The following is a 20,655-nucleotide window of genomic DNA, read 5'->3' as shown; positions in this document are numbered from 1 at the left end:
AGGACTGTGGCAGAACTGAGAAACTGAGAAATGGCCATGTGCTGATGTAACCTCAGGACTGTATTTTCTTCTTTTTTGTTTCACTGCGTGCGGGTGTATGGGCTAAAGGAGCCAATGTTGTATATATTTGGACAAGGGAAGCGATGGGACTTTCACTTGAAATGAGGGCTCTTTGGGCTGTAGGTGGATATGCGGGGTTTGTGTGCTAAAAGGGGATTTCTGGGCTTTCCTAGTGCCGGGCAAGGGGGAAAGGGACCTGAGCGGGGGCCTCCACGCTGGCCTGTTTAAGCCGGCCAGTGAATGGGAGTGAGGTGGGGGGGAGGGGCTGCAGCCATCGGAGCCTGGCAGAACAGGGTCCGAGTGGTCTAGCCGGGGTGGAAAGTTGGGGGGAAGGAACCGAGGTCGGGGGGGAGGAGTTTTACAAGAGGCAGTGGACGGGAGGAGTTGGAAAGGGGCGGGGGGTGTTTACAACTCTTGGGTATCATGTGCGGTACTCTTTCAGAGGTTGGATGGCGTTGAGTGGGGGGGGGGGGGGGGGGGAGGGAGGGGGGGGGGGGGAGTGGACTCTATAGGTTAATGGTGACCATGGGCGGTCCCGGACTCCTTTTTCTTTTTCTCCTTTGTTTTTTGTTTCCACCGTGGGAGGGTTTGTTTTATTGGATGCATATATTGACAGGTGGGACGTTGTTTGGGGTGGTGGGAGGATGGGATCGTTGTTATTGTTAAGGGGATTGATTTTGTATTTGTTACCATTTAATGTCTGTGGGTGGGGTGTACATTTTGAAGGAAAATGTGAAAATGGAGAATAAAAACATTTTTTTAAAAAATAGTTATGTGGTTGGCTCAGACACGGTGGGTCAAAGGGCATTTTTTGTGAATCCCGATGACAACATTTGCAGCGCGAATTTAATCTTTTCCAGCCTCAGGAATTCTGCCAGGTTGCTCACCAAGACCCCCCGCTTCCGGTGGCTCCGAGTCCCGCCACCGTAGCAAAATCCGTCTCGGGGCAATCAGGGAGGCAAATTAGATTTCCTTCCCTATGAATTGGCCCAGCAAGCACTCGGTTTTCATAGTCGTGAACGTGATTGTTTTTTTTTGAATGCCAATCCAGTGGTTGCATGGTCAGCGTTACTGATGTTAGTTTTTTATTTGATTCGCTGAATTAAAAAACCCTAACTGCCATGGTTGAATCATTGCTTTGGTGACACGGAACAGGAGCCAAGACTGTCTCTGGGTCCCAAAGCCTCCTGTGGGGGCAACAGCCACTGGCTGGAGTTGTGACTTGTGCATTTCTTAATTTGTAAGGAGACCGGGTCCCTGTCCAATTAAGGACAGTGAGCAGGCTCTCAAATTTGGGGTGAGGTGAGGTAAGGAGGGGGGGGGGGGGTTACAATCAAAGAGGCCTCTATGCTTCAGAGGAGCACTTAGCAGCAGTAAAATAAGGGGAGTAGCAATAAAACGGGGCGAGCGCGTCAAAGTGAAGGTGCCCTCTCAGCCACTGAAATTTAAAGAGGTAGTTGTTTTGTTATGCTCTTGTCGTAGCATAAGCTGCTTCCTTGATGTGCACTCTGACAAAGGAAGGTTCAGACTTGGAGATAGCTTTAACACGTTTATTAAACTATTAACAATTCTCCTACTTGGATTCGACGCTACTGTTAATCCTGCTATAGCTACTCAGACTGATGAACCAGTCTGCTACAATCCACGTGGTGGGAGTGATGTTCAATCAACCTGTGTCTGTACTCACTGAGTGTCTCCAATGGAAAGAGACCGAACATATGTGATGTGTCCTTTTATATGGGTTGGTGTAATGCCCTCCTGTGGTAGTGTCACCTCCGTGTGTATCGTGACTGCCCATTGGTCATGTCCTATCTTACTGACCTATTGGTTGACTGCCTGTGTGTCATGTCTCTGGTGTTCCCTCTAGTGTCTAGCTAGGTGTAGTGTATGTACATTAACCCTTTGTGTACTTACAGTGATGTATATCACCAGAGTAGTGAGCAGTCAGGCCACCATTAGTGTACTGGCCCTTGGCTGAACTCCCACCCAGACAGGCTGGGGTTGGGAGCCCACCTAAAGGAAACTAATCTGTTCCCATCGCATCAGGAATCTGGAGGACGACTGGAAGATCCCAGTCAGCCTCCATTCCTCAAACCTGAACAAAGCTAATTGCCTGCACACTTTGTGGACGTGGGCAGCCTTGCCGGGTCCCAAATCTGCATCAGCCAAAATGGCTGACACCAGGAGAAATTCAGGAAACAAGCACACCTGCCAGCCTGATAATTGTTTGGTCCCATATGCCTCCATTCCTGACCTTGAGGGGGTGCAAAATTCAGCCTCATGTCCCTTATGCGTTTGTTCAGGCCTTTTCAGTAATATAACCACAATATTGCTGAATGTTTCGAGTGAAACCATCTCAGGGCTTTTAAGGCTTTTTAAAATTTACATTATATTGGGCAATAAAAATTTAAACTTGTAAAACATTATCAGGTCAGTCACTGTCCATGCAATTTAATTAGTAGTTATGAACAAGTAATTATACTTAATGCATCTGAACGGGTTTACTTGAATTCTTATACATAAAAATAATGGATTTTGTAGGTGCTTATTTAGAACAACTGACTTCATAATTTTATAAATATGAAAACAAATGCCATTGAAATGTGATTTATATCTGAGCACTCTCGGTGATTGTTGGACAAAAGCAGTTTTTATTCGTGAGATATAATTGCTGCAGAGCTGATCGATTTTTCCATTACGGTGTCAGATGTTTTCTTTGCGTACATTACCATTGAAGATTATTATGATGAAGTAGAAATTAAATTATACTGAGGGAAAATTGCAAAGCATCTCACCGATCAAAACAGCAGCTCTCTGCGCATTAATCAGTGGAATGTATTTCTGTAAATCAGGTGCAAGTTAAAACATGGAGTACCTCAAAATGATATGCCACATATCAAGGTCCCAATCATACACCATACATTGCTGAAAATCCTTAAGAAACAGTACAAATAACTGCTTCTGCCATTTTCCATTGGATTTGTTCCAAAGTCATTCCAGGAAATTGGGGAAGCTCCATAGAATTATTTGTCCAAAATTTAGTTAGTTTTGAATGCCTGGTGTAGTGAAAATGGCTCGCTCCAGCAACCAGTGCCACCCTTGCAAATTGGTGGAAAATCAAGGGTGCGATTTAATGAAAAAAAGAGTCCCATTGTGGTTGGGTTTAGCAGGGTGTTTCCCGGTGCTTGCAGCATTGAGAACAACCCTGATATTAAATGGGAATCTGTTATTTATTTTTGAATGGCGCCCAGATCTTTCGATTCCCCCAACTTACCTGGTGGGGCCTCAAGTCCCCTGCACCCCACCTCATAAGGGCAGGGCATCCCGGTTCTGATCCCCAGCGCAGGCAAAATGCCACCTTGGCACTTCCAACCTGGCAGTGCCACCTTGGCCCTTTGGCAGTGCAAGTCTGGCACTTGGGTGGAACTACCAGGCTTACAGGGCCAAGGTGCCTTGGTGGCATCGGCAGTGCCAGGGTGTCACCCTCCCAGAGGCTAACCACCGGGTGTCTCCAATTGCCTGGGAGACTCTCCAAATGTCATTCCACCTGGTCCCTGTGCTAAACGACACCTGGCTGGGCTCTCCTTGGTGAGGGGATTCGATCCAGGGCGCTGGTTAGATCCAACCGAGACATATTTAAGTGAGTCTAACTGCCCACTTAAATATGAAATAGGTCCCGCCCACTTTCAGCGGGATCCAGATCACCACGCCGGGGATCTCACGAGGCGTGGCAAGCTGGGTAAACCTCCTGAGTCATACACAATGTGCCTGTTAGATTGTGCAATTCCCCTAAACTTAATTGTACAAAGTAAGTTTATATTCTGTTAGTTCTATTTAGGTTGTCTAAGCAGCTTCCTAGCCTGTGCAAGTAAATTCTTAGGAATAGTGTTGGCCACCTGACTCCCCCTCCCCCCCCCACCCACCCACCCACACCTGCTCTCCAGGGTCCAGGACGCCTGACTTCTAATTGAAGGCCAGCATCAGAGCGGATACTAAATCCTACCAGATTCTGGAAATGGAGATAACAAATACTTATTCTGTTAAACTCAGAGCCTGGGATGTGCAAAATATCAATTAAGTGTGTTCAATTGCACCTTGAGGTTATGGCAAAATTAAGCCCTGACACCAGAAACGTTGTGAATAATTGAGAGTGAAGGCGATTAAGGTGCCACCACAGCAAGTACAGAAACCTCAGGCAGCAGAACAAAAGGGTAAAAAGTTCAAAGACCAAAATGTGGAATAAATAAGCAAAACAGATTTCCAGGATGGGTGACTGAGGCTGAATTGCAGGACTCGTTAAAGAAATAATGTTACAGAGGAAGTCATGCAGATGGTAAAATCAGAACAAATGAGTTGAAATGCAAACCGTTATTGTGAAGAACAAAATTAAAATTCCTGCTGCTGACAAATTTCTGGAAAAAGCTGCGTGTCTACAAAAAGCAACTCCCACTTTTATTTGCAGCAACAATTTCAGTAAAGTTATTGTCTGAAGAATTTCACTCCCGTTAGGTTTAATTCGGTACCAGATTGTTGGCATCTACAAAGTGGTCTTCTTGAATAGAGTTTCATTGAAGGATAAACATCGGATGGTGTTCAATTCACACTTTTACTAACATTTAGTAATTGTCAAAATTATACGTATTCCACAAGGACAAATTAAAATGACTGATCAAAACCTCAGCGATCCAACATCACATTCAAATAGGACAGACATTTTATTTTTTTTAAATTCATTTTGAGATGTACGCTGCAGAAGGTGACGTTGGGTCTACTTCATGAAACACTTGTAGTGATTTGATATAAATGAGTGGCTTAATGGGCCACTTAGTTAGCCATGTTAAAAATAGTAATGTTACCAAGCAATATGCCTGTGGCGATAACTTACACAATGAAAAACAGAATTACTAATCTAAAGAACACTAAATGTCATGCGGATGTGCTTCTTGAAGGCATGATTTCTTATTCTTTCATGGACTGGGTTTTAAACTTGGGGATGCTGTACAGACAAATGTGCTTTTTTCAAGGAAAACCCAGACAGGTTGAGCTGCTATCAAATACAATTTTGCATTTCATAAAGTTGTAATGAAGACAAACAATAAACCCCAAGGGGGTCGGATCTCGTGACTATTTACACCACACTGAGGCTTTGCAAATGTTCCTGAGAGGAGATGTCCAAATTCAGTTGAATTGTACTGAAACAATAACTGCAGCAGACATGAACTAATCAAGCTCTTCTGGAATATACAATCAGCAAGGGTATTCATAGGAGCCCCTGCCAAGCAGAAAATGAAGTGAAATGAAAATGAAATGAAATGAAATGAAAATTGCTTATTGTCACAAGTAGGCTTCAAATGAAGTTACTGTGAAAAGCCCCTAGTCGCCACATACCGGCGCCTGTTCAGGGAGGCCGGTACGGGAATTGAACCGTGCTGCTGGCTTGCCTTGGTCTGGTTTCAAAGCCAGCGATTTAGCCTTGTGCTAAACAGCAGGAGGAAGAAGTGAAAAGAACTTTGCTGTGCTGAAACAGGCTCTTCGTACTGCGTACCCTTTCTCTCACTCTCTCTCTCTGGAAGTACAACACCTGGTTTATAAAGTGACCAAACAGAGAAGAAACGCACTGTGAACCGAAATCTTTCAAAATTTGGAAATCCGCTCTGTACTGCATCAAGGTAAATGGCTGCGATATTGAATCACTGCATTGAGACCAATTAAGGAGCAACTAACCATGTAGTCTGTATTTTTCTTTCAGGGACAGCAAAACACTTAAAAGCATATCCATTTACTCTTCCATCTGTACTTCAGTGTGCGTAGGCCTAGACGGATGTGTGTGAATGTATGAATGGTGTCCTGTTTTTCTTATTTTTTTTAGATTGGGAATATTTCAAAAAAATTTACCTTATTCTTCCATTAAACTAAGAAAACCTGCCTGAGTAATTATCCACAACTTCGACACATGAATAGTTGGAGACTTCAGAATTGGCAAAGCACCCCCTCTCTAAATTCTTAAAAGATTTTTTAAAAACTGTTACAGTCAAACGAGGACTGAGAGACTAGGGGAGTAGTTTCACCCCTCCCCTGGTTGTAACGTAAACAACTGACATATTTTTTTTAACCATGATGTGGAGATGCCGGCGTTGGACTGGGGTGAGCACAGTCAGAACACCAGGTTAAAGTCCAACAGGTTTGTTTCAAATCACTAACTTTCGGAGCACTGCTCCTGAGGAAGGAGCAGTGCTCCGAAAGCTAGTGATTTGAAACAAACCTGTTGGGCTTTAACCTGGTGTTGTAAGACTTCTTACTATATATTTTTTAAGGCTCAGGGAATTTTGATGCACAGTTGCGTAGCCAAATATATCAAAGTTTCCTGAGATATGCAGTGATATCAGCTCAATTTAATTGCAACTTGACCACATTTAGATGTGCATATTCAAATACACTCTGCACAAGGATTCCAAACTGCAAACTATGGGATGCATGTGGAAATCTAATGATTGAAGCCCATGTTACTGAGTTCTATTATATTTGCCTGTTTGTATTATTTCAGTGAAATACATGCAAATTAATGGGATCCTGGATTACTTCCCCACAAATGAACTGAACACGGACACCCAGGTTAAAAAGCACAGATATTCCTGCAGTAGAGTGCAATGTTTGCTTGCAACCCAATTTTCTTTTGCTGTAACCCTCGGCATACGTATTGCTCTATTGGCTGCTGCCCTCCGAAACTGCCTGCCTAGAACATTTATAGCTTGCCAGTCCTCCCCCTGCTTTCAACGTCCTCCTCAAAATCTTGAGCATCCAGTGTGCCCTCAGCCCTTCAGGTTTGTGAAGTTTCTGTTCAGCTAGAAAATCTCCATGCTACGCTTGCGGCACCCAAGTCCTTTTGAATCATTGCGATCCTATTCAGCAAAGTTCTTCATTTATTTATTTTTACCTGCAGATTGTGTTATTGAACTGAGCTTAACCTTGTACAGATTGCTTCTAACTCTCCACTCCTGCACCATGGGATAGCCAGTAGCCTCATTGTATTTCGCATCACCTGGAAAACAAATCAAGTTTAAAAAAAAATTAACTAACAAGTCAAAGCACATTAACGTTTGTCAGACTGTCATCTTAGTTCAAATGTTGTGGCCTGGCACATTGGCCGCCCATCAGCTGCGTTGTTTGAGCATTGAAACCTGGAATGCTGGGTGCCAATAGGCTATGTAGTTTAAGCTTTGTGGCCTGAAATGTTGGCTGGCAAAAACTGTATGGTTTGAATGTTAATGATGTAGTACTTTGGTTTCCAATTAACTATGTCACAAAGTGGCAGGAAACAAACTTGGTGCTCCAATTCTTGACATGAGTTCCTAATCTCAGCAAGTTATTCAAACAGGAGGTGAGAAAGAAAAGCTTTGCCTGGCTGGTTCCTTGATATTGGAGAGGTGTACCGCAAATCCAAGGGGGAAATGAAGAAAACATGATAATTTTAAAAATAAAGAAAAATAATGAGGGAAATGCATTGTGGATCTTTCACAATCACTTCATTCAGGCATTGGGATATTTTGCTATTGAAAATTACATTGAAAAGAAACAACAGTAATAATTATACTGTGTCTCTCGATGATATTAAGAGGAAATGTTGAATTGCACCATGACATCTTTTTTCTGTGGCTAGAATTGAAGTGTCCACATATCAGTGAGCAATCCCTTATGACTCCATTGAACACAACAGTAGCAATGAATAATAATTAAGATGCAGGGCTTCAGGAAGACGTAGTACTTCAATATCAAATTAATTACTCACATGCCAAATAGTACCTCAGTGAGGAAAAGACAGAAGCTGGTGTTTTATGCCCTGATTCAGACACTATCATGGTGCAGGACAATGTACTATGCGCATACATACACAATGTTCTGTATTTCCCCTGGCCTATTTGGTCACAGTGTGGCCCGTGTGCACAGGCAGGTCTGCAAGGATATTCTAATTGCAGCAGGCAGTCAGGGCACTGACAATACACAAGGTGCTTACCTGTGAGGAGCTGGAGATTAGGCAAAGGCTCAGAAAGAACTCCACGACACTGCTCTTCCACAGGAAGGGGAATGACAACTAATCCATCAGCAAGTTGAGGGAAATCCTTCACAAAATTATTCTCCCTGTATGAAGGAAGCAGACATTGTCAGAAGTTGGTTCATAGAAGGGCCTTTCAGAAATGGATGTGCAATTTGATTTATTTCTCAAAGTTACCAAGGCTGCTAGTAATTTGGAAGAAACAAACATCTCAAAATGTGTAGCCATCAGAACATTAAATGCCAATTTTTAAAATTATAACCATTTTTTGAAGAGAACAAAATATAGAAAGTGTAAAACGTTTTACAAGGACGATTTAATTGCAGCTGAACCACATTTAGGTGTGCATATACAATTACATTCTCTGCACAGGAACCCCAACAGAGCAGGGATTCCAAACTGCAAATTATGGGATGCATGTGGTCCTTGGTCTTGGAAATGTAATCATTGAAGCCCATGTGCTGGGTGGCACGATAGCACAGTGGTTAGCACAGTTGCTTCACAGGGCCAGGTCCAGGTTCAATTCCCACTTTGATCACTGACTGCGGGTCTGCATGTTCTCCCCATGTCTGCGTGGGTTTCCTCCGGGCACTCTGGTTTCCTCCTACAAGTCCGAAAGATGTGCTTGTTAAGTGAATTGGACATTCTGAATTGTTCCTCTTTGTACCCGAACAGGAGCCGGAGTGTGGTGACTAGGGGATTTTCACAGTAACTTCATTGCAGTGTTAATGTAAGCCTACTTGTGACAACAAAGATTATTATTAAAGAGCGGTGGCAGGAGGCACAAGTGAAGCATAAACATTGGCTTAGGCTGGTTGTGCCAAATGGCCTGTTGAACAATTCTATGGATTCAAAGAATTCAGCATACGATGTTAATAGCAGTGTGACCAACATAGCTGAATTTTAATTCCACCATTGCAAGTGGGTTTTTCAGCTGCAATGCATCTGCATTGAATTTTCTTTCCAAATTGACTTGGCTGCTTCCTCTTCCCAAATGCCTTCCAAAAGCCGAAGCATTCAACATTGCCTTCAGTTCCTCATGCACCCCTTATCCTTTGCTTGGTATTTGCCTCCCTCCATTGTAAAATGCTCTACATTGGAGGAATGCTGCTGGAAACACAATTTATTGCCATGACCCTGTATCTTACATAGCTAAGTTCCAACACCTTAAACAGGGTCAGCTTGCCATCGCAGCAGAATTCGGACACACTGCAAGGTTTGGCCAGTTACAAAACAGGTAGGTAAGCCATGAAACAATAAAAGATGACAAAGAAAAAACAGAATTGCTTTGCATTTTACGTGTCTCTGGCACTGCTTGGATACTGACATCATTTGAGGTAGCAGGCAGCATTAAGTTGGCAGGATATCTGCATTGCAGAGGGTGAAAGCAGGTTAAATGTGCATTCCCTGTTTTGGAGAGCAATCAAATTTAGTCCCCCTCAATTCCAAATGTGCAATTTGCCTGAGAAATATTTGACATAGTGCATATTTGGTGCATTTTGTAATCATCCTCTATGACTCTAAAAACAGAATGCCCCTTGTAAGTTTCATTTGACCATTATACAACTTCTTGTTGAAACTTGGTCACCGATCAGAGTTCTCTGAAATTCAAACTAAATATTCAATTGCATATATATCTGCTCCATCGAACTCACTTCTCGGGAGGGGGGCATGGAATACTAAGCTGTTCGATCTTTCCACATGTGGGTGCACAGAAAGTGATTCCAAAAATAGAAATTAAAAAATTGGAGACATTCACATGAATTTAACAAACTGAACGAAGGCTTACATAAACCTAAATTACAGTATGCATTACTGTGAAAAGACACTTACAATTCATCCATATTTCAACACAATGTAATCTGAAGAAAAACTTCCTGTGGTAGATTATACTGTTCAGTAAATATATGCCACACAGACTATAATTATGCTTGCCTGCACAATAATGCACAGCCTGGGAAGCTCATCACGTTTCACTAAATACAGTGTGATTTATATTCAGGTGGTAGTAGTGCCAAATGTTAACATTTAATGAGGCAGTTTAACTTGAATTGTGATTTAGTGAAGACAGATAATTAAGAAACACTTGTGAATCTGTACAGTCTGACTTATTGTCTGTTTTTTTTAATGTAAATTCTTTATTTTCCTCCATCTTTTAACAGCACACACTGTTCCCTATTTGAGAGCACTGGCTGCCAACCCCTTGCTAATGTTAACCTTAACTTGGCTTCCACAAGGTGTCTTGGCTTCAATTTGCCTCTCCTGTCTCATTGTTTCGAATGCCTCCCCTAATGGCAGATTCAGGAATGACAACCTGTACCCTGACACTCTGTGGCACAGTGAATGACTGCACTGTGCCCATGTTCCAGCTTCACAGCTTTTACCATGATTTTTTTTCTTTTTGCTTCCTCAATGGTGGCAGCAAACGGGTTAATAAGGGTTAACAAAAAAAATCAGCTTGGTCCAGGCAATTTGCTTCATATTGTACAGGATATTTGATCGAAATGTAATATTTAGAAATCTATCAATGAAATTACAAGAAAGTCAGACATGCATATATGCAGCACCATTCTTAACTTCAGGACAGTTCAAAGTACTCTACAGTCAATTAAGTACTTTATTTATTTTTTGAAATGCTGTTGCAGCTAACCTGCGCACCAGCTCCCAACAAACATTAATGTGATAATGGCCAGATAATCTTGCTTTTTAGTGCTGCAGAAGGATAAATATTGCCAGGAGACCAGAGCGAACTCCACGCCCTTTCCTCTTCAAAGGTGCCATGGGATCTTTGACATCCACCAGAGAGAAGCCATCTCAGGTTTTATGCGCGAGCCTTTAGATCGGGACTTGAGTCCACATCCTGCTAACTCAGAGGCAGGTCAGATACTCGCTGAGTGAGCAATAGCCGACACCCAAAGAATATCCGCCCATGATGAGGCTGACAGGCCATGTGGCCCTGGGCAGTTTGTCTCAGTGACTAATTCTTGGTTGCCTGACTGGCCTATCGCAAGCCCCTTTTTATAGTTCAAGCCTGCTCTTGATACTTTTATCAGCACGCTCGCTTCCATCAACACAGCTCCCCTTGTGAATGGAGAGGAGCAGGATCTTATGCATGGAATGTTCAGGAAAGGTAGTCCTCAGGGTGAACATTTAACCATACTTAACGCGTGCTTTGGAAATAAAATGTGTGTATCTTAATCGCTTGCACGAGGGACAACGACCATACTATCAGACGGTATAACATTGGCTGTAAATTGTGGTTTATTAGGAAGTAGAGTTTAAAACAAACCGCAGATTGTAGCTAACGTGTATTCAGAATGTTTCTTTCAAACAATAAAAGTCAAGAAATACTGTATTTCCCATGGTACCTTAACCAACTTGGATAAGATCACCCCCATGAAAAAGCTTTAATTTAAGCAATGATTTTTTTCTCTCAAATATTTGAATTAAAATTTGTATCAATTTTAATATAAAACCAACAAAAACACAGAATAACAAGTAAATGGTGAGAGTCACCTCCCACACCTCCCATCTTCCCTTACAACAGCAAAACCTAGTTACTAAATTTCTCCACCCACCCTATTCCTCCCGTCCCTCCTAACAGCTAACAGTGACCAGCTCTTTAAAGTGCAATATAAACGGCCACCATCTGCAGTAAAAATCTTCCATTGACCCTCAGCATCATTTCAGGTTTACATCAAAGGATGTGCCAGGCACCAACTGCTTTTAGAACAACAGTGAAGGTCTCACTTCAGCAAGAGAGAGAGAGGGAGAGGGAGAGAGAGAGAGTGAGAGAGAAAGTTACTTTCACTTTGAAGATTTAAACACTTCTGCTAAGTTCTCAGAGAAAGCATCATGCAAGAACCAATTGGTGACCGTTGTCAGGCAGAACGCTGTCCCAGGCCAACCCACTAGTTGCAAGTTAACCAATCGAACAAACTCCTTCCAAGGCTGGTTCCTCAGATCCACTCAGTGCCGAAGAGTCAGGCTTCTCCTTTCCAAAATACGAAGCCTGGGAAAACAATATCCCGGCAAGCAGACTGTTTCAACTTTTAATTTTCTGCTGAAAGGTACATCCCGATTAAGGTTTCACGGACCAAAATAATAAAAAGGAAAGAAAAGAAATAGAAACAAAGGAAATAAAAAGGAAGTACTCTTACACAAAGAAGAAAAAAAGGAGGAATCGGAGGAGTTTGAATGTTTCCACGAAGGGAATGACTGCATTTTCCATGCCTGAAATTTCACCGGCTTCTTTGTACTGCTTGTGGATCACAGATCTACCACCGCAGGCACCTGAAGCCCAGCAGTTGATGCTCATCCTGTCATTTCCATGTCTCCTCAAGGCAATTCTAACATAAGAAAATGAATTGGTCTCTGCAGACCGATTTCAAGATGTTGGCACAGTGCTCTTTGCTGGCTCATTGAGGAAAAAATGACATGTTATAAAGGAGTCAATAACAGCACCAAGCATGGGGCAACAGGCAAATTGCCTCTTTGAGTGATTCATCAGTTTGACAATGCTTATTTTCAATTGCTTTGGCAGCACTAACGTCCTTAAATGAGTTACATTTGTGCCTCTTTCTCGAAGGAAAGGAAAAGAACATTCCGGAATTGTCTGGTAGAATGATGGATGTTTTCCCGTATCCATGCTGATAAGTTTCCAAGGCTGAAGGATTATTCTTCTACGAGCTACAAACTTTGGGATCATCAGCAATCCCTCAGGCTATGGTCTGGTAATTGACCTAAATGAGAAGATATTACACAAGTTGACGACTCTGCTCTCCAGTTAAATTCAAAGAGCCTTTCCACACAATCTGTGCTCACCCACTGAATACCAACTACATGTGTGCTTTGTACTACAGCAATCAACTCATTGTGAAATGATAAATTATGCTGTGTAGATTTATCATTATGAAGAAAATAAAATTAATGGTCGTCCTTAGTTAACTTTCATAATGGCGCACTTAGATCACTGAATCTTAGAATGAAATTAACGTTTTTTAAGAGAAAATAATTCTATTTGTTTTGCAGTTTAACTCTCTTGTTTCCAAAGCCTTCATTTTTAACTCACAGGGAATTAACTGACAATGTGCTGAATCAGAGGTGAGCGGTCAAAACAAGGTATTGACATTGGTTCCTGACCCTACTGACTTTCTCAAGGTCGGGGAGGGAAGTCAAGTCCTCCTCATTGTTAATTGGGCACATTTATGTCATTAAAGAACATGTTAAGAGCTCGCCTTCCAACAATGAGATTTCAGGGGGTTGGGGAGGCAGCCATCTGACTAAAGTTGATCAGGTCCAGCCTTTCAGCATCAGGGTCAGCAGCAATGAAAACAATTTGTGCGATTTACAAAGTGGAAGCTTTGGTAAAATTCCATTGTCTAGCAATTACATTTGAATAGCACTAACATTTCCATACCCGATCCAGAGTTCTAGCTCTCCATCTGCCTGGCCAATTTGAAGGTGCAGATTGTTGCCTATTTTCAAATTATTTACAGATGGCAGCCACACAATGGTTGGCCATGTCCGACCATTACACAACCACTTTCCCGGTGTCTCGCACTCCCACCCCAGCCATTAATTTGCCAGCTGACCCATCCCCACTCCAAATAGGTTTCCACCTCAATGCAAATGTGGATCAGTTTCCAGTTCATGACCTGGAAATGAACCCACTTCCTGTCTCCTCTGCAAAACAATGTCTGCTGATATTGCGTTAACTCAATCCTTAAAATCAATTGTTTCATCTGGATGATGGTTTCCTTAAAAGGAAATGTCATAACCTGCAAATAAAGTTCAGCCTTCGGTGAACAGTATTCATGGGCGCAATTTAACAGAAACATTCGGGTGGCATGGTAGCACAGTGGTTAGCACTGTTATTTCACAGCGCCAGGGTCCCAGGTTCAATTCCCGCTTGGGTCACTGTCTGTGCGGTGTCTGCACGTTCTCCCCGTGTCTGCGTGGGTTTCCTCCAGGTGCTCCGGTTTCCTCCCGCACGTCCTGAAAGATGTGCTGTTAGGTGAATTGGACATTCTGAATTCTCCCTCAGAGTACCCGAACAGGTATAGGTACAGTGCAGCGACTAGGTGATTTTCACAGTAACGTCATTGCAGCGTTAATGTAAGCCTACCTATGACAATATTAAAGATTATTATTATTTTGGTGTCATTTTGTGTACGATTGGCGGGATGTTTCTGGACTGCCGCATTGGCAAGATGTTGGCCCATGTTGAACAGAACTTATTGCCGGAAATGAGCCCCCATGAGCTTCTCACCATGACTGATTGTGTTGTCATCTGATTTGCCCGACTCGCATCTCAGCGTTTCGCTGCTTACAATGGGAGATGCTTTTCAACACACCCTCATCACTCACTCCCAGTCAACACACAAGCATGGCAGTACGCAGACCTGCTCCTCACTGTGGGGATGCAGACCTGGCCAGTCACTGCGAGCCAGGGCATCCTGTTCCCCGAAAGGGGGGGGGGGGGGGCGGAGGTCCAGTAGCAGTACCACCAATACCATCTGGGTGACAGCAGCTGCGGCTATCTATCCAGGCAGCATGACAAAGAGGACTGGCGTACACTGTCGGAAGATGACCAATGCTTTCCATCAAGCTTCCAAGGGTAAGTTACCACCTATCACCTGGCATCAGTCCCACCTACCACCCCTCCAATTCCAAAAAACCACCACACCTCCTGCATTAATCACTGGCTGACACCCTTACCACATTCTGATCTTGATGTTTGCTCCTCAGAACCCACTGGCACCCACCAACACAACCCCTTCAAGTTCAGGTGCAGTGCTCACACATGCCATCTGCTATAGATCTCCCCTGACACATCAAACATGTGGCTCACAAAGCCCTCTCTTTGCCCTTGCAGGAGGAGACAGCCCATAATAAACGAGAAAGGGCCAAGACCGGGGGGGGGGGGGATTCGAGTCCTACCTCCTATAAGGAATGGGCCTTGGAGATCGTGGGGTTGCCCGAGGAAAGAGCAGTGGTTGGCCTGCGCGCAGAGGTGAGGATCCACTGTCTATTCACCCGATGATCTGTCTCAAGTGAGTTGTTCATGTCAGACCATATGATCCTTCTCACTTACTCACCATAGGTCCATTGTCTCTCAGGATCTCCACTGGGCCATCCGGAGTCATTCTCCCCCTGCCACCCAAGAAACCACTTCGGAGGAGACCATAGAGGTGTCAGAGCTATCATCCCCACCTTTCACCAGTGCAGATATACACATTAGTGGACAGGCTTCTGGGGCACGATCTGGTGAGCATCACACCGTTGCTAATGCACATTAGGTGGAGGCAGGAGTATCCAAGGGAGTCAGCAGTTGGATGTCTGCTGGATCCCAGGACTCAGCTGGTCCCAGTAAGATACCGAGCTTCTGGACAAGGTTATCCCAGAGCTGATGCAATTGATAGGACGCAGCCGTGACATTCAGGAGGGGATGTCAGTGACATTCCGTGCATGGATGACTGGAAGATTCGCAAAGGCTAGGGGAGCTGGAGATGATGCTGACAATTCGTGGCATCGAGGCCAACACTGTTAGGAAGGCAACCGCAGTGTAAAACCTGGAGCATGACTTCAGCATCTTTAGTGGTGGTGCCCACTGCATGACTCAGTCCATGATGACCATAGCTGAGGGCCTCGACACCATGTCCCAGTCAATGAGGGACATGTCCCAGACTCAGGTGTACTTTTCAAGGCACTGCAGAGCATGGCCGAGTCAGAGAGGGTCACTGAGGGCGACGGCACACGGTGCTAACAATGGGGAGCCACCAAGACTGGCAAAGCCAGATGACTCAGAGGCACCTGGAGTTCACCACAGTTGCCCCTCCGTCCCATGGAGAATCCCAGAGCCCAACGGCACTATGAGGGTGGAAGAACAGGGGTCAACCGGGGGTATGACACCGAGGAGACAACGGTGGTCTCCAGTTCATCCGAATACAACCCCTCCTGACATTGGCGCATCTCAAGTGCAGAACAGGGAGGCACGGCGATGCCAGTGTCACCGGTAAGTTGGCCAGAGCCCTACAGCTCCAGCCTTCCAGAGGACATCCGCCAAGGGCATCAAAGGCCACTGAATGTGCTGCCTCGACCTCTGATGTGCATCGTGAGAACACACCTCGATGCAACAGTTGATCACGAAAGATCAAGAAGGGAGAGGACCAGTGCGGTACACCACAGTTCAGGCATGAGAATCTGAACAGGCCGATGCAGCACGGTAGCACAATGGTTAGCACTATGGCTTTACAGCTCCAGGGTCCCAGGTTCGATTCCTGACTTGGGTCACTGTCTGTGCAGAGGCTGCATTTTCTACCCGTGTCCGCGTGGGTTTCCCCGGATGCTCCGGTTTCCTCCCACAAGTCCCTAAAGACTGTTAGGTAATTTGGACATTTTGAATTCTTTCTCGGTGTACCCAAACAGGCACCGGAGTGTGGTGACTAGGGGCTTTTCACAGTAACTTCATTGCCGTGTTAATGTAAGGCTACTTGTGACAATAAAGATTATTATTATTATGCTCCGCCCAATGACAGCATGGGTAGCAAGATGGGCCTCGATATATGCAGTCTCCACCCCGGTCTCTGGTCACCGCACTGGCGTCATCAGCCGGGACTTCAGCGGATACCCTTTATGCCCCAAGAGCAAACCCATCAGCTTAGGGTGGTTCTCGAAGACCGGGAATCTCCGGATGTCCCAGAATGTGGCTGTCATACACACTCCTTGGGAAATGTGCACACACGTGAATGTTCTGGCGGTGGTGGTCCCACATGAGTTGAACATTCAGGGAGTGAAACCCGGACTTGTAAATGAAGGGCACTACCCGATTTTCAGGTGTGGGCAAGGCGACATGCATGCCATCAATTACTCCCCGAACCTGGGGTATCCCAGCGATGGCAGAGAATCCTGCAGCCCAGGCATCTTGATGGGCCTGGTCCAGCTCAAAAGTTGATGAAGCCTGATTCCTGGGCATACAGGGCATCCGTGACCTCATGGACGCAGTTAAGGGTTGTAGCTTGGAAAATGCCCCAAATGTCCCCACTCAAGTCCTGGAATGATCCGGTTGCATAGAAGTTCAGGGCTGCTGTGACCTTCACGGCTATCGGGAGCAGGTGTCATCCTCCTCCATGGGGTGTCACACAGTGTCTTTGATGAGATGGGGCCTACTCCGGCACATGGTGTCCATCATCTCCTCGATAGACCAAAGATGCCTGTATACCTTGGCTGTCGCTAGCGTCTCAGCGTCTAGCACGGTAGCATTGTGGGTAGCACAATTGCTTCACAGCTCCAGGGTCCCAGGTTCGATTCCGGCTTGGGTCACTGTCTGTGCGGAGTCTGCACATCCTCCCCGTGTGTGCGTGGGTTTCCTCCGGGTGCTCCGGTTTCCTCCCACAGTCCAAAGATGTTCAATCACCTGGTGATTAGGTGGATTGGCCGTGATAAAATGCCCCTTAGTGTCCAAAATTTCCCTTAGTGTTGGGTGGGGTTACTGGGTTATGGGGATGGGGTGGAGGTGTTGACCTTGGGCAGGGTGCTCTTTCCAATAGCCGGTGCAGACTCGATGGGCCGAATGGCCTCCTTCTGCACTGTAAATTCTATGATGTCTCCCTCTAGATTCCTCCTCAGCCTGATGGACAGCCAAGACTTCAGAGTGTGCGGCGGCCTCCTGCACATAGGGTGTCGCCTCCAGCCTGCATCAACGCTGCTACCTTCTCTGGTGTCTGGCTGCCTGGGCTGCCACCAGCACCGTGAGGGCAGCCTCTGCAGGACCAACATAACGAGCTATATTTTCATATCTGTAAGGAATTGGAGAAGAAGTGAGACCGATAATCATTTCGGGCTTCCACCCCGGGACCTCCAAATCCCCCAATCCTCCCCCACCCTTATGTTTCCCACCTTCTCTCATAGTGCCATCCACTGAGCCAGTTGTGCTGGAAAATCTTGCTGTGCACACTCACCTCTGGCTACAGCAGGAACCCCTAAACTCCAGACCCCTGGCAGGGACTTCAGGGAGCCCGTGATTTGGTGCCCTCTCCTGACCCACACACTTACCCGATGGTTGCGGGTATCTCTCCAGCAGTGAAGTCCAATTCTTGAGTGTTTGATTGTTGGCTGCTGCCTCTATGCTGCTGATACTTCTAGAGTTCAGGAAAACTGTTCAGGCTTCAAGATTTGATTGCAATGTGTTGCAATAATCATCGTCTGAGACATGGCACATGTACCCATGAGAAGCCACTTGAGAATATTTTGTTTATTAACGGCCAATAGTACTTTTATACAAAAAGATTAAAACAAACTATTAAACAGTCAATATATCACATTAACCGGTAACCGACAATGAAATCCAGGCCACTGAAGCAAAAGAGGCGGAAGCAAACAGACATACAGCCTCCGGACATTAAACATTGAACAGTCAATGGTACAATAAAGTCACCAGCACTCTGCAAAGCATTTCGTAAACATATTCATCATGGTGCTTATTCAGATCAATCCATCTCTCTCTCGCTCCCCATCCTGCAGCTCAAGTAGTCGACTCTCAACAGTGGAAAGTCACACCGACGCAGGGCATACCAGAGGATAGAAAGAGCAACCCCTCCCCTTCTCCAGCGCTGGTTGGCGATCATCTTACAGCCTCCTTTTCCTCGCTCTAGGCCACAGAAGAGAAAGAGGTGGAAGCAAACAAACACACTCCATGGCCTCCAGACATGAAGCCTCAAACAATCAACAGTACAATAATGTCGCCAACTATCTGCAAAAGCATTTATTCAACACTCTCAGCACGTTGTTTGTTCGGATCAATCCACATCTCTCTCCCCCTCCTGCAGTTCCAAGCAGTAGACTTGCAACAGTGGAAAATCACACTGGAAAGTCAAACCACAAAGAGCATGCCAGAAGAGAGAAAGAGCACCCCTTCCCATTCTCAATGCTGGTATCAGATCCTCTTACATTCTCCCTTTCCTTACTCCAGGCCACAGAAGCATAAGAGACAGCAACAAACACATAGACCCCCTTCAGGAAATTTCAGCTGCCAGCAGGAGCAATCAGCAAACACAACCTGAATCACAATTTGAGAGCTGTGAAGTGCTCTCACAACTAACAAGGCCAATTCCTCATGAGCAATAGACTTCAGCTGTGAAGCTAGAGGCTGCTCACAGTCAAAGGGAGTTAAGATCCCCCTGTGTCCGAGAAGCATAGGTTACTGAACCAGTAAACCACAAATCTAGAGCAACACTCAGGGGTCCCAGCCTCCACCGTAATTGGTTTCAATTAAAAAAGGATTCATCCCGTGGCAAACATGGGTGAGTTAAAACATTTCAAAGGGAGTTAACGTGACCTTCAGCAAAGAGCAAAGCTCTGTCCTGGAAATGTTTGGTAGGACAGACGGCAGCAGCTGTAGATTCCCCTGTTATGAATATCCACAATATTTAAAGATGGCTTGAAAGCCTCATGGACAAAAAGCCAACCCCTGCCCTGGAATGTTTCAGCCCCTCAACTAAGCCCAATCCTCCTGAGGGGTGCCCCAACATTCCCCCTCCCCCAATCACTTAGGCAGCAGCTCCAGTGCCCTTGAGCTGCATGCCAGAAAATGCAAATGGTACTTACCTCCGCAGTTCCCCTCAGCAGCCATTGCGCCAGCTTCACGTTTTTAAAAAGATGCACTAAACGGCACCCGTGTGATTTCTCGCTGTGAAGCCGGTAAATTCCCGGGAGGCCGTCGCATTTGCCTTCAATCTCGCTAATAAGATTGAAATAAATGCAAATGAGGGTGAATGAAATGCTCGTCATATTTGGCCGAGATCTGGAACATGTCGTCAGGAGCGGGCAGGTTAGATAGCAAACTGAATTGCGCCCGACGTGAATCTCAATTTTGGCCTTCCCCGCTACGGCGCACCCAGATCCACACCGGGCACAACGCGGTGGTTTAATTGCGCCCTATATATTTATGTTGAAAAAATAAATTTAGAGTACCCAATTTTTCCAATTAACGGGCAATTTAACGTGGCCAATCCACCTACCCTGCACATCTTTTGGGTTGTGGGGGCAAAACCCACGCAAACACAGGGAGAATATGCAAACTCCACACGGAGTGACCCAGAGCCGAGATCGTACCTGGGACCTCGGCGCCATGAGACAGCAGAGCTAACCATCAATAGTGACAGTCCTGAAGTGCCAATGCTAAGGATTTCTTTCTTCTCTTTGAGAAGATGGTGACTGAACATTTAATCGGACATTGATGTTCTGTACAGATGGTGGGGAACAGAGTGTTATTTTTTTCACGCACTCTGTACATGTGCTCAATTAGAAAACAGAACAGCCATATCCAACACATTCTGCATCTGGCCAAGCTTAAGATGCTTTTCTTCAATTTGATCCAAAGAGGCTCAATTTTAATTTGGACTGAGGTGAAGTTTCTCGCTGCCTTGTTTCATTCTCTTGTGGATTAAAGAGGGAATGTAAGGCCAATAGTAACAGGATTTGACACTAAAATATTCCAATAAAATCCTGAATTAAACACTGCAGCAGCTCTTTGTGTTCTGGTC

The 20,655-nt window shown here is 45.1% G+C and overlaps 1 protein-coding gene across 4 annotated transcripts in view; it reads right to left on the bottom strand.

Moving 5' to 3' along the window:
- LOC140399093 (astrotactin-2-like) overlaps positions 1-20,655 on the bottom strand; it is a 2,178,011-nt gene that overhangs the window by 830,594 nt on the left and 1,326,762 nt on the right. For all 4 annotated transcript variants that reach the window (XM_072488234.1, XM_072488235.1, XM_072488236.1 and 1 more), the window contains 2 exons: positions 8,072-8,196; positions 6,995-7,099 (listed from right to left, as the gene is read on the bottom strand). In XM_072488234.1, coding sequence (XP_072344335.1) covers positions 6,995-7,099; positions 8,072-8,196 — 230 coding nt within the window. The remainder of the gene's footprint in view (positions 1-6,994; positions 7,100-8,071; positions 8,197-20,655) is intronic.

The sequence above is a fragment of the Scyliorhinus torazame genome, chromosome 22 (assembly GCF_047496885.1).
Source record: "Scyliorhinus torazame isolate Kashiwa2021f chromosome 22, sScyTor2.1, whole genome shotgun sequence".
Taxonomy (NCBI): domain Eukaryota; kingdom Metazoa; phylum Chordata; class Chondrichthyes; order Carcharhiniformes; family Scyliorhinidae; genus Scyliorhinus; species Scyliorhinus torazame.
Note: the sequence above shows the minus strand (reverse complement) of the source record. Positions and strands in the feature narration are given on the sequence as shown.